The sequence below is a fragment of the Coturnix japonica genome, chromosome 1 (assembly GCF_001577835.2).
Source record: "Coturnix japonica isolate 7356 chromosome 1, Coturnix japonica 2.1, whole genome shotgun sequence".
Taxonomy (NCBI): Eukaryota; Metazoa; Chordata; class Aves; order Galliformes; family Phasianidae; genus Coturnix; species Coturnix japonica.
Genome location: NC_029516.1, coordinates 71,096,062 through 71,110,608, shown reverse-complemented (window position 1 = coordinate 71,110,608; position 14,547 = coordinate 71,096,062). Strand labels below are relative to the sequence as shown.

The 14,547-nt window shown below is 43.8% G+C and overlaps 1 protein-coding gene across 2 annotated transcripts in view; it reads left to right on the top strand.

Annotated features, from left to right (window-relative positions):
* The window catches only part of SIDT1 (SID1 transmembrane family member 1), a 35,042-nt gene that overhangs the window by 7,858 nt on the left and 12,637 nt on the right, over positions 1-14,547 (top strand). For both annotated transcript variants that reach the window (XM_015874408.2, XM_015874418.2), the window contains exons 2-11: positions 3,938-4,059; positions 4,970-5,140; positions 5,282-5,327; positions 7,426-7,527; positions 8,622-8,705; positions 9,242-9,335; positions 10,094-10,165; positions 10,546-10,639; positions 11,939-11,982; positions 14,094-14,165. In XM_015874408.2, the coding sequence (XP_015729894.1) occupies positions 3,938-4,059; positions 4,970-5,140; positions 5,282-5,327; positions 7,426-7,527; positions 8,622-8,705; positions 9,242-9,335; positions 10,094-10,165; positions 10,546-10,639; positions 11,939-11,982; positions 14,094-14,165 (901 nt within the window). The remainder of the gene's footprint in view (positions 1-3,937; positions 4,060-4,969; positions 5,141-5,281; positions 5,328-7,425; positions 7,528-8,621; positions 8,706-9,241; positions 9,336-10,093; positions 10,166-10,545; positions 10,640-11,938; positions 11,983-14,093; positions 14,166-14,547) is intronic.

Sequence of the window (14,547 nt, the reverse complement as noted above, 5' to 3'; positions counted from 1 at the left end):
GATGCAGGACAGGTGGGCTTGTTAAGCTTGGAGGAGAGAAGGCTCTGAGGAGACCTCATTGTGGCCTTTTAATGTTTGAAGGAATCTTAGAAACAGGAGGAAGACCAACTTTTTATGTGATAGAACAAGGGGAGACAGTTTTAGACTAAAATAGGGGAAATTGAGGTTATATATTACATGGAAATTTTTTACTCAGAGGGTGGTGAGACACTGGAACTGTGCACAGTCCCTGGGGGTGCTCAAGGCTGATTTGAACAGGGCCCTGGGCAGCCTGATCTAATGGGTGGAAACTCTGCTAGGGGCAGCGTCAGGCTTTAAGGTCCCTTCCAATCCAAGCCATTCTATGATTCTATGGCAGTCTATGCAAAGCTTCATCTCACCAGTGCTAAGTAAGCAGGGATGGATGCAGAAGAATCTCTCAGTCTTTTGTTTTGCTATGGGGAATTGTTACTGTGAGAAGCAGAAGGTCTGCTTTCCATTTGGATTTCTCCTTGTTTTGACGTACATGGTTAGGATCTTATTTCTGTGTTCTGAGAGAAGGATGTATGGAATAGAAGCAGTGATTCTTATTGGCTCTTGTGTGAGAGCTGCTAATTCTTGAGAATAAATGATCTTTGGAGAGGTAGAGGAGCAGTTTAATATTTGAACTCAATAAATCACTTTGTTCTCCCTTCCTTTCTGCCTTTTTTCCCCACTGTTCTAAAATGCTTTTCTGGAGATAATACCCTTGAGGCAAATGCCAAATGTTGACTTTCAAAGGGAGAGATGTGATTGCTAGCACTGGCTTAGTGGTAAAGTTCTTAAATGTGTTGCATGGAAATGCGTTTATCATCTGTATTCAGACAGTAGAAACCAGAAGCGAACTATGGATTAAATGTTTAAGATAAGTTAATTGGCACAAGGCCTTAAAATGCAAATGTCAGTTCGTAGCTATTACACTGTTCTCCCTGTCTCTTGTGATGCTTTTGTTAGACAGTTCACCTGCCAAGCAAAGCGTCTTCCTTCAAGATCCTAGTTAGGGTTCTTTGTGTTCTGTAGCACAGGCTCAGAGAGTGGCTGACAGCAAATGAGAGAAGCCGTAATATTCAAGTTTAAGTTCCCAAGCTTCCTCGTAACTGTACCTAAATTCTGCTGAGCTCCTTTGTTTTGGTATCCCCAAGCTCATTTGTGAGCGATGAGGAATCATTAACTGAGACCTTATTATACCTGTGGGCCAAACCTGCACATCCCACCTACTGTTTGCATAATTTTGGAGGAGTGGGTCTTATGTCAGACTTTGTGCTGCTGCAGCTGCTGCTGTATCCCTGAGACTTATAGTCAGAGAGCAGAGCTGTGTCCTGGGGTCAGGAACTGTGTTATGTAGCATATACTGGTTTTCACATGGCTAAGAACTGAGATTAAATGTTTAGATTTTAAAGAACATTGAGTCCTAAGCACTTGAAGCTGAGGCAGCTTCTTGGCTGTTCAGTCTTGCAGCAGGAGAGTGACTGAGTGTGAGCTGCAGGTTTATAGCCCAGTCTCTCTTGGCCTGATGTTTTTGAACGTCATAACAGGAGAAACTGTACAGTGAGCAGACCTTAGTGTATGAACATCTGAGATATTCAACTCAGCTCTGAACTCATTGCCTACGGCCTCCTACCTCTTTTTGCACACCTGATTCTCTGCATCATCAAAATGGGGGTGATTTCTGCTATGGGCATATAGCATGCCATTGCAATATCAGAAGCCTTTCAGAACTTGGGTGTTGGTGAAAGGTAAAACTTGGAAAAGTCTTTGGTAGCCTCAGAAGGCAGCGCAGGCATCTGGGATGGCAGTTGCCAAAGCAGCAGGGCTGTCCTTAACAGAATGAATTAATCTTATCATTAGTTAAGTAAACGTCTTGGATTTAGCCTTGGATTCTCTCTCTTCAGACTAATGGGGTGTCTAGCCTGGAAGTGCCTTGAGACCTGAAAAAAAGTCTGTGCTTAATACATTCACTTATAGGATAAGGAGAGAAACCTGTGTTGACAGCAAAGAGAAGGCAGTGTGTAACCCTGGGCGTATAAGGGCAGGAACTCATGCCCAGGGACATTCCACTTGCCCTGCAAGGAGGATCAGAGGCCTGAACTGCAATGTGGGCCCATTTTGAAATATTTTTACACCCGCAGCTATGGTCTTAATCAGCTTTCTTTCCCCAGGAAACTAAAATGCTTGGACTCGGTAATAGATGTTGAGGTTAGCAGGAAGCTGTCAGGGTGAAAAAGAGTGGACTGCTATTAAGTCACTGCACAAGAAGCTTTACTGTTGGGATTTTCCAGGAGCCTCTTACAGATCTGATTCCATCTTCTAATTAGAGAGTATGCTCTACAGAGCAGCCTTTGGCAGTTAGGAAGCTGCAAATCAGTATTGGAAGTGCTTAGTTTGCTGAGAGGAGATGTGAGGTGAGAAGTAACAGCATTCTCACTCACCTATTACTTCTGTGTGGTAGTAGTACTTCCTGTTTTTAATACTACTTGGCATTAGCATATATTTCACACAACTATTTAGTTCTTAAATTGAGAATTTAGAAGCAGAGATTCAACTGTTGAAGTTTTCCAGTTATACTATTGAATTAAATGCAATTACCTGTAGCATAAGCATAACCTGTGTTGTTAATAAAGTCAATGTGAAAGACCATTTCCTAACGTCTGTCTTGTTTGTGGATGGTTGAGGATGCATAACAGTGTAGTACCATTTTCTGGGCGTCTGATGTGAGTTCCCAGTTATCCTTATATCTACTGGCTTGAATCCCCAGACTGAGCAGGGTAGAAACCAAGGATGTTGCAGAGTGATCTCCCAGTTCTGCCCACTGGCAGAGGCCCATTTTGTTGGCCTCTGTTGGTGTTGTTACCTGCGAGTCTTGCTTTGTGGTAGTTTTTCTTCACTTGATTTTAGCTTCCTTGTGTGAAATTCACTTTACTTGAAAGTGAAACTGCATCTGTAGTTCTTGTGGACAGAAGAGATTTAGAAAACTGTAAGGCAAAGGCAAAAGTCCGCCATCCTTCAATCTCAGAAGCTTTTTAATTAGAAAATTTATGATGATATTTTAGGTTTTTTTTAGGAGTTGGTTGCTATAGATGCTGAAATACGGTGATGATGGCAGGAAAATTGATAATGATTATGGCTTTTGAGAAGGAAGTGTTTTGTTCCAGTAAACAAAACTCCCACACGATCTTAGAATCGCTAAACAGGAATGAATAGGAAATTTTCTTCCTTTGCGCTTGAGTTTGCAAAACCCTTATGCTGAACCTTATTTCTAGCATCCTTATTGTAAGCATAGCTGCCTTTCTTGTGCCCAGCCAGCTCCAGTAGGTGCAGTAGGTGATGCCAGAAATCTTGCTCATAAGCCCAGGTAGCTTTTCTTGGCTTGCTGAGGGCAATTACTCCTATTTTATTAAGTAATGTAAATGTGAGTAATGTGTCACCTCAGTGTCGTTTATGTTAATGTGAGGTGATAACTGCTAACCTGCTTTTTCATCATTGATTTTTAATTCATTCTTAAGTCATCTTTGTGATTTCTCCAGTACTGTTGATGGGGTTGGGAATGTAAGAGTTCAAGCAAGGAAACTCTAGTTGTAGCTGTGGGTATTTGTTTAATTTTATAACAGAAGTTATTTTGGTTTATCCTAATCAGGTAAGTACACCTCTTTTCCTCTTACTTGCTGCATTTGTCCACTGTATCTTATCTGAAAGTCAGCTCTGAGTTGGGCCAGGGCCCTTATTAGAGCGGCAGCAATGAGGTGCTTCCTAAGTGACTTCTGGAACTGAGTAACTGGGCTGTTGGCAAACTGCTTAGTCCCTTGTGGATATTGCCATCATCTAGGTCACCCTGAGAAAGGGGTGGGCTCTTCTCACCTAGGTTTGAAACTGTCTTTTTTTGCATCTGCTAATATCTACCTGTACTCTTTTCTTTCCACAGGTAGATGCAGTGCGTGTCTATGTGAACAGCAGTTCGGAGAATCTCCAGTATCCTATCCTGTTTGTAGTACGTCAGCAGAAGGGAGTATTGTCATGGCAGGTCCCGCTAATTTTTCGAGGCCTGTGAGTACTAGGATCTCTGCCTTGTAATGCGTTGGTCTACCATTTATATCCAGCATTGGCCTCCTTTTAGTGCTAGCTCTTGTTGCATGTGTGGGTAGTTTGGTTGCAAACCGTGCTTGATCACTGACAGTTGAACATAGAAATTTGGTGGGTAACCTCAAATTTGGCATTCTGCTTGGTTTTTCAGCTATGTGTAGAGTACCAGGAGCGAGTCTGCCTATGCTGCTGATCAGAAGAGTTTACAAACGTTGTTGTTGTCATTTACATAGTTGTTTGCGATGGGTGCAGGTCATTCTTATTCTTTAGCTTGGACCAGGACTTGAAAAAATCTCTTAGAGCACCCTACTGGGTTGCAGTTCATTTGGGGAGTATGATCTCTTTGTTTTTCATGATAGTCACCGTTGAGTCTGAGGATGGTGGTTTGTTTTTGGGTGTTTTCTTTGTTTCCATGATCCTTTTGTGTTGCCTCAGTGATAGTGGGGCTGCAAGTATCGAGACTCTGAGGGCACTTTGGACCATATGAGATGCAAAACTTCAGCCTGTAACTGAAATACAGGCAGTAGGTAGCAGAAAGTCTGCAGTGTCTTGTTTGATATAGGGAATAGTTACAGCATCATCTCACTTGGGCTGTTCTTTATGAACCCAACAAGTGGCAGAAATGCTTAACCAGCAGATGGCACAGGCAGTCGTGAGGAAAGTGAGATACTGAGAATGGCCAGTCCTGTGTGCATATCACAAAAGGCAGTAGAGGTGGAGTTTGAACCCTGAATAAAAGATAGAATGAGCTGAAAGGACAAGACCAATATTTAATTTATGCAAGCAAGGAAAAATCATGTCATTTGCAGTACTGTAAAGCAATGTCTTAACTGCCAATTCTCTCTTTCCATCCTTCTTCTCCTGGCTGTTACAGCTATCAGAGGACCTACAATTACCAAGAAGTGAGTCGGACTCTCTGTCCATCTGAACCAGCACCTGAGACAGGACCATCTGACCAGATCATATTTGTGGATGTCGCTTCTATGGCACCATTTAACATTGCATATGAACTGCTAGTGACCAGGCTGGAGAGCTTCCAACTCGAGTAAGCTGGGATGTGTGAATGCAAATGTAATTGCTTCATGTACCTGTCATACAGGGATTTGGTCCCTCTACCTAACATTTCCTTCCTTAATCTAAAGGTGTATATTCCAGCTATGAAAGTGTGCTGCCATTTCTTTTTTAGGACCAACAGGCCCTTTAACTTCACTGCCAGCCCTTCCCAACCTCAGGTAAGGAGTCTTGCTTAGAGTTTCCACATCTAAATGATTCACATCATCCTTTGTTAGAGATGATGAAAGCTTTATCAGACTAGGTTTTTTCCTTCCTAGAATGCAGGGGAGTTTCCTTCCTATTGAACTTCTTCTGTGGACATGGTGAAAAGGTGGCAGTGTGTTTGGATCCTCTAGCAAAGCCATTAAGTGAACTAAAAACTATGACCAGAGCAAATGAATGGTATCTGTATTTCAGGAAATCCCAGAGACCATAAGGGTACAGTGCTTTGTTGGGAAGTGAGATAGTGTGCACTAGTGTTTAGTTTCAGTCAGTACTGGTTCAGTTGCTCTGGCAGGACCTGTCAAGATGCAGACCTCCATCAGGAAAAAAAAATAAAAAAATAAATGAGCTGTAAAGGTACAGTGGAGTTCAAAGTGCTACTTCTTATTCACAGTAGAGTGTCAGGGTGTTGAGATGGTAATTGAAACGGCTGATGAATCTGGTTATTAGCTCAGTAGAGAGAGCTCACATTTACAGCACATCCAGCTGAGCAGCCTTGTCTGGTGTCCTGCAGAAGCTATGTGTTCTCCCTTGAATGGAAATGCTGTTGACAGTAGCTATAGTTATACAGGAGGTTATGGAGATGAGAGAGTGTGTAATTTACCCAGACTATCTGGTACTCCATTTTTGCTGTTGCAATCACTGTTAGTAATGCCGCTTATTTTTTTAAGTCTCCTATTATCAGGCATTCCAGTTACAGAATCACAGAATGACCCGGGTTGGAAGGGACCTCAAAGATCATGTAGTTCCAACCCCCCTGCCTGGCAGGGCCACCAAACATACACATTTAATCTGTTCTCAAATGTCTTATGTTGTGTGGCGTATGAATACAGCATTTTATACTATAGAGATGTAAAGAGTACTGGTTTTTTTTAAAAAAATCTCTTTTAATTAGGATTTTGTAACTTAAATGCCGAGTATTGAGGATCTAAACTGGGATTTAACATTGTGACTTGAGTCTGTTATTAGTCATGCTTAATAATACAAGATCAGTGACTTTTAATTAAAGGCCAGAGTGCAAGATAAATGATTCTTAATTGACATAATGCTGTTATTTGTTGGAAATTAAAGTATTAAGCAATCTGCAATGAAAGACCATTCAGAATCTAGATAAATGTTGGAATATCCCTAAGACTGGAAAAAAGCAAGTTTAACAACAAAAGGAGTTGTCACTTGGAACCCAGTGCATGCCTAAGGGTGAGAAATTATGTAAGTTTGTAAAGGTCTGGAGTGTTTTCTGGATGCGTTGATATCACTCATCCATGCAGGCGAGGGCTGTAGGTCTCAGTACCCACTACAGAAATTCTGTACCCATGGTTTAAGAAGACAGAGGGGTCCTCATGACTCCAGTGTCTAAAGCTTTCTAACAGTAGTACGCTCCAGTCACCAGGGAGCTCAGACTGCCAGAACAGTCGCTTTGCAGAGATAAACTGATGTCTGCTCAAAGAATCGTGTTTCATTTTGTGAGGACTTGTGATCTCAGTGCCAGTGTTCCTTTAGCTGTGCTTGGAGTAGGGTGGTGGGAATAAATACTTTAGTAGAAATGGACAAATCTGGGGAAGCCTGAATAATTTCTGACTTACAGCTACCCTTGCAGTCTAGGGTCCTACTTCCTGGGAAGGGAGCAGGGAAATTCTGCTTTATATAATCTAGTTTTTTACTACATAAGGGGTCTTTGCCAAGTGGCAATGTCTCTGTTACATGGCAGGAGCCACCTGTCTGTAGTAGCTCCCTTCTCTGTAGGCTGTGCCTGCCTTGGCTGCAGAAGTAGCAGATCTTGCAGCTGCAAGTGACCATAAGGATGGTCACTTCCACATGGAAGTGGTTGGTGACAGTTATCTGCCTTGCATCCCCCATGAGATACCCTACCAGCCCCTTACGGTATCCATGCCTGTAGTGTAAGGTGCCAATATTTAAAATCTGAATTTTTGCTCAAGCCTGCTACATCCAACCCAAATCTGGGATGTGGCCATGAAGGTGCCTTATGGAGGCCTTGAAGCTGCTGCCAGGGGTGATTTCTGGACTGTAACTCTCAGTACTCTGTTTCCTCCTTAGTATTTTCTGTACAAGTTTCCTCAAGATGTTGATTCAGTCATCATTAAAGTGGTGTCTGATGCAGTCTACCCATGTTCAGTTGTCTCCGTCCAGGATATTGTGGTAAGTCTGAGGAGGGGGAGGGCAAAGAGTTGTCTGGTGAGCTCTGTTTTCCTCATTGAGAAGCTCTGTACCCCAGCAGAGAGGAAAAGCTGTATGAAAGCTTTGCCCCTTCTGTGGTGATCGCAGTTTCTGAAGGAGGAGAGAAAATCCTGTGGGAAGGAGGCCAAGACAGATACTGAGTTTTAGCAGCTCATCCTGAAATTTTTATTGTGAACAAGCTGTTCCTCTGCAGCCTGTCTGGTGGACGTTTATTATCATACTCCTTTCATGTGGTTTAACAGCCTGCAACCTCATAATACACATCTGTTTCTCCGTGGGGTGATGCTGGGTGGGATGCTGGCAGCAGAGGAGGAAGAGGACAGTGTTGTTCTCTTGATTCCCTGCTCAAGACAGCATGGAGAACTATTTCCTAGCCATGAGGTCTCTCCTCCTTTCCATTTCAGGCTTCTCCTTCTCCTTCTCTCTCACAATCATCCTTTCTCTTTCCTGGGAGGGGGTAACAGCTGTACGCTGGCTGGGAGATGGGCAGTACTTAGCTGAGAAGTAGCCCCCTCATTTTTCCTCATTTCCCGTCTCCCTGAATGATGAAGGGAAGAGCAAAACAGTGAGAAGTGCAAAGTGCCCTGGCTACCAGCTTTGTGGTCGCAGCATTTGCCTTTAAGACCCATGGTTAGGAGATAAATGGGTAACATCATCTCCTGCTCTATTTTTCTATGCTTTAGTGGTAGAAGGACAGAAGAGGAGACAGTAGCAGGTAACTTTCTTTGGCTGGCTGGTACAGAACTAAGAACTATAGTGGATGAGAGTAAGAACAAGCACTCTGCATATGGTGCAGACTACAGAGCATGCAATACACATAAGTGTACAGCTGAGTTAATGAATTGCTCTGTGAGAATGTTCAAGTCATTGATCAGGATTAAATTGCAGCCCTCCTGTAAGGTTGATAAGGTGAGAGAGTGCAAGCAAATGATGTCTTCAGAGCAGCTTTTCTAATTCCTGAATGAGTCCTGGCTGTCCTGTTCTCCTTGTCACCTCATATCCACCTGTGTGCCTATTTTGACACTTTGTTTGACCCTTAGTTGTGTCTATTTCAGTGCCCAGTGTATGACCTGGACCATAATGTAGAGTTCAATGGTGTTTACCAGTCTATGACAAAGCAGGCAGCCATAACAGTGCAGGTAAGGCTGAATTATTTTCTTTTTGTCCTAGTGTTGCTTTTCAGTGTCTTGTTCTGTGCATTTCAAGTTCTCTCTCGTGTTTATTTGTTTGTTTGTTTGTTTATTAAGCAGGGATTTTACCTAGATTACAAGACTTTGCATATGTTTGGGTAGATGTCTTGGGGCTGTTAGTCAACATGGCTGCAGCCTCCATGACCAGGGATCTTATGTTGGAACTTTGGCTTTTCCACTGAACAGTGGTGATGCAGCCTTTTCATAAGCAAAGCTTCAGTAGATGGTTTGCACTAATTAATAGAAATGCATTAACATTGGTTTGCTTACACTGGGGCACTGTATGTACTGAATACTGGTGAACTCAGCTTGTCATTAATGACGAGGTGAGCATCCCTTAAAACCAGTCTCTGTCCAGAACAGGCAGGTCTCTAGAGCTGCTTTATGTGTAGCAATTAAAACCTCTTACTGTTTGGAGCACCACCTCTGCATTGTACAGGGGGTGGGGTTTCTTAATTTCTCATGCATTTGTCTTCTCTGTGCAGAGAAAAGACTTCCCAGGTGAGCAGTTCTTTGTTGTGTTTGTCATCAAGCCAGAGGATTATGCCTGTGGGGGTTCTGTGCCTTCCTCTATCCATGGTAAGTTGTGCTGGGAGACAGATTTTGTTGATCTGCCTGGGTAGTGGAGCAGCAGGAAACCTTTGGAGCCTTAATGTGGGAGGGCACAGGTTGGCCAGGTACCTCTATCTTATCCAGAAAACTGTGAGGAAGCATGAAATAAAAATGTGCTGACAGGCAGGTTATCAAGTCTTTATCATGCAGGAAATGTCCATATATATATATATATATAGTACAGCACTTGACTTGCTGGGATTATACATTTTTGTGAGGGATCACTGTATGGGAATTGTTGAGTCACAGCCTGAAGCACTGATTGATCACCTGAGGAAAGGACTGGGTCAGCCCTGGGAGCACAGGTGAAGGCAATTCAGCTGTGTGACCAGGAGTGGAGCCTGGCTGCACACAACTGTTGGCAGTTTTTGTCCAAAGTCAAAAATGGTGTGTGAGCTACTTCAGTGAGAGAAACTGCACTTTGGGAGCTAGTCAAAGAGCAGAAGAGGTGTGCTTTTGAACATAGGTGTCCAGACTTAAGCAACTTACAGAAAGCTCAACCATGGTTTTTTAGTATGAAAAATAAGTTGTGGATGGGGGAAGATGGTGGTGTAAAACACAAAGAAAAGGCTGTGTATTGGCTAGTCTGGGGAAGATGCAACACCATGCAAAGTTTATACTGAAAAGCCAGACCCTGGTGTTTTGCAGATCCATAGAACTGAGGTCAGGGTCAGAGTCCATTAAGGCTTGATTGTTTTTGTTTACTGTACTTTTGCTTCTCACAGGAAATGTCAACCGTACCTGGAACCTACAGCGGACCAAGAACCTTCAAGTGACAATTGTGCCGTCTATTAAAAGTTAGTATCTCTGTGCAGCTCTGTGGTGGGGATTTGGCACTGCTGTGGAGGAGGATGTCGCTGGTCTTGGAGCCCTGTGATGGGATGGTGCAGAGAGCACCAGCAGAGGAGTTGAAAATGTTACTGCCTTAGTTCCTTTCAGGAGCAGAGGGTTTCTTCCGTGTTATAGACACACTAGCTACACCAGGGATAGATAAATTGGAGGCAAACCTCGAAAAAGGTTCTTATACCTCCTCTTTAAAAAAGCAGATGGGTCTTAATTATTCTTTGGACTATGTGGACTATGGACAAGTGGTGTTGGGAAGAGCAGGATGGGATCGCAGACTCTGGGAAGGGCTGTCCCTGCTCTGTGAACTGACTGCTGCCTTCTCTTTCCTCAGAGTCTGTTTACATCCAGGCCATGTTGTTCAGCTTCCTGAGCTTCCTCTCTTTTTACGTGGGCTCAGTGGTTGTTGCTTTTGTGCACTATATCAGGTAAGTTAAGGCTATTTACAAGAATAACCCTCTTGTTTGTCTTTATCCTCAGAGGTGCCACCCTGCAGCGCATTTGGGGCGAGGGTGGCAGCTAGAATCTGATCAGAGCAGCCAAATGAGCCTCTGACTATTTGGTGGGCTCCTAGTGACAGCTGTGCAGGAGAACTTCAACCAGAGAACTTTTCTTCCTCTGCTATGGGCAATGGTGGAAAACCTCTAAGGTTCTTTCCTGTTTTTTTCTCTAGTGTCCCATCCTCTGTGTTTCCAAATATGGTGACATGGGGTGGCAGACGGGTACTGTGATGGGTCAGCTCTGGGTTATGATGTGTCAGAGCAGTGGAGAACCAAAGCACTTTCTGAAATGCTGAGCTAAGTACTAAAAGGCCTCAATGACCAAAATGTGGCCTTGGAGTCTCAGAGTGCCTATTTCCTTCCTGACCTGCATCCCCTGCCCCAGAGCTTGATGCCTATGCTTTTGTTGTGGGTAATATCCTTATCTGAGGTGAACAGCACAGCTGCCATGGCAGGTTCCTCCTGGGAGTTGGGGAAGAGTAAAACTCTTCCTAGCTTTTCCAACCTCTGTTACTTGCTTGTGGTGACCTCAAAGTTTGCTTCTTGAGTCAAATCTGGACTGGAGGGGCAGAAAGGGGACAGCAGCCCACCTAGGAAGTAAGATTTGCCCTGCAGGTCAAGTAACCAGTAGCACATGATAAACTTTTGTGGAGTAGTAGATGCTCTTATGGTGGTGGGTCGTGGAGTTTGTTAGGATGGGTCACAGCTGCCTTTGTAGACAGTGACGGCAGTTAAACACATCCTATGTTCAAAGTGTGGATGCTCAGGAGGGAGTCTCTTCTACGCTTCTCCCTGGCCTTCTGGGCAAAGGTTGATGTTGAGAAGAGCTAAGAAAAGCCTTTGGCAAATAGCGGGTTGGTTTTGTGTAAACTGATTTTCAGAGAGCAATTCAGACTGAAAGTGGCAGAGTTTTCAACCCCTTCAAAGAAGGGATCTTAAAAAATACTGTGCTCTGGAAAAAAAAACTAATTTCAAGATGGGATAATTGGCTAAACTTTGCTTCAATTAACTTCTCATTGCAGCAGCTCAGTGAAATGGTGTATATGTGCTTGTGCGTGGATACGTGCATACTTCATGTTGGGTTTTTTTTCCCTTGCTGCAAGAAATTATCCTTTGGTTTTAAAGCTTGCACCGTGTTGGCTTGTTGGTGTTCTAGATAATCCTGCCATGGCTGGCTGGTAGTGGTGTTTGTTGTCTGTCTCATGAGTGTTGTCTGCTTATTTTCAGGGTTCGGAGGAAGGCTTCAGCTGAGAGATTGAGTCCTGAGAGTGGTAAGCTCTCTTTTCTGTTGTGAGACAGCCTTAGGTGAAAGAGAGAGACCTTAGGCATGGCACGAAAAAGAGAGACAGTTTGACAAGTATTTTATCCTTTCAACTCTTCTTCCTTCCTTGGTCGTGCACCACAAAATCTCTGGTGCTGCTGAGATATTAGATTCCTCTCCGCCTTTACAAGGGAAGTAATTTGAATCAGGCTCCACCAAATCATGGCTTGGACACTTGCACTTTGATTTCTGCTTTTGTGGCTGTTTTTGTTTTTTCCCCAGTTCTCATTCTTTAGGGTCTCCTCTGCCTGTTTTAAGTACAGAGTCTCTCTTTCTCTTCTCACTTTTTAAATTAAATTAGTTTTTAATTGGGATTTGCAGAGAACGGTAAATGAATGACTAATGCTGTTAGTGTTGTCTGTGTTATTTACTTTGGTATTGGATTCTGTTTGCTTTATGCTGCACCCACATTTCTATATCCTACGGATTTCAGTGTTGCAAAACCATAGCTGCATCTGAGAGGCTACTGATGGAAGATGGTAATTTTTGTCACGTGGATTGGGGGCACTGGGGGCTTCTGCTTCCTGGCAAGGTGTAGGAGGCTGGTTGTTTCATTTTGTTTAAATATTTAGTGCCTTAAAAATAGTTGAAAGCATTCAAAGTCTGAGGGTAAAGAAGCATTAACACTTGTACCTCTCTCCTGGGGAATGAGAGGACTTTATGATCTGTCAGTAAGAGCTTGAAGCTTCTTCAGTCTCCCATATTTTCTACTTAGCACTTATCTTCAAGCAAATGAGCAGAGGATTGTGAAAATACTGTCTTTGAATACCCTGTGACTCAGTGTGTCCCTTTGCTCCTGCCATCCATCCCATACATGGCATTTGTGGTTAACTTTACTTAATCTGCTGGGACACCTTCTGTCTCCTTCCACATCATCGCTACCTGAAGGAGACTATAGCTGGAGGAACCACACCTAGTGTGCTGCATTTACTTTGCTGACTCACTCTCCTGCTGGGAAGTGGAACTGAAATTACAGGGTGAGCGGAGTCTGAAGTGACTGGTAGAGACAGGGCAGACTGCCTTTTCTCTCTGTTATGCTTGCTTTGTCCAGATTTAGATCTTCCCTTGGGAGATTTAGGCTAGATGTCAGGCAAAATTTCCACTGAGAGAGCGGTGAGGTACTGGATTGAGTTGCCCAGAGAAGCTGTGGATGTCTCCACCCTGGAGGTGGTCAGTGCCAGGTTGGATAGGCACTGGGCAGCCTGATTTAGTGGGTGGCAGCCCTGCCCATGGCTGGGGTTTAGAATTCTGTGATCTTTGAGGTCCCTTCCAAACCATTCTAAGATATTCAGGAGGGGAGGCTGACACATCATTTGAGAGCAAAAAGCTGTCTCTAACATAGGAATGGAGCATCTCTGTGGGACAGGACTGATGGGAGCAGGAAGTTTGCATGTATCTCAGTGCTGTGAATGTTAGAAAAATGTTTTTCTTGCACTCTTCCCAGTGATCTGTATTTCCAAATGACTTTAAAACAACGGGTTAATTGTGTTACAAGAGATAGTGTTGTACAGCAGATGAGGAGCAGAAGGTGCATCTTCCTTGCGTCCTGTGAGTATGTCCTGCTAATCCCAGCTCAGAAATGAATAGATGTTTCGTTGGGTGACTACAGCATACTGTATTGTTCCCTTGGGTGCTTAATTCATGCCACATTGCCTGGTTTAGCTCCTCTGAGCTGTTTGTTGCATTGGTAAAGAAGTCAAAGGAAGAGAAGAATAGGAAACTCATAAGGGTGCTCTGAATACCGTGAGACTTGCTCTAGAATCTGCCAAGTTTTGCTGCCCTGTTATGTGATCTCTGCTGTGTGCTGGACACTCAGGCTTTTGTGAATCAGACTGATGGCCTCTGTGAGGAGACTGGAGGGAACAAGTTTGTTTCATATTGCAAAGCAAGGGTTTCCCCTTCATATGGTATACTCTAGAGGGAGATGGTGCAGTCTACTTGGAGAAATGCTGCTTTTTCCCAAGCCTCTCCAGCTCTTCAAGTTGTTTGCATTCACCAAAGAGATGTTTTGAAGCACTGCAATGAATTTAATTGGCTCCTTTGGGTCTGTTTCTGTTGCAGGATCTGGGGTTATGACATCTTCGCACCCCATCACAGCCAGCACCCCTGAAGGAAGCAGTTACGGTGCTATTGGTACTGTGTCTTCCAGATCTGGGGACAGAGGGAGGACCCTGCCTGGGGCAGGGAAGGGAAAAGATTTGCAATTATTTGGTACTTTAAGACCAGAAGGGAATAAAGTTACAAGCTACTTCAGTAGCTGCTTGCAAGTATTTAAAAAGGGGTTGGGGGGGAGCAGTTTGGGGATGCCCTCTTTGCACTTTGAGGGTAGGGGAAAAGGCAGAGGGAAATGTCCACCAAAAAATGGCAGATTTCTGGAAGAGCTTTTCAGAGAGTCTCTGTCAGTGAGACTCAGCTTGACAAAGCACAGCCATCAGACGGATGTTGGTGTGATAGTCCTGCTTCAGGCAGGTTGGCTAGGGATGTACAGAAGTTCTCTTCCAACCAGGCTTCTCAG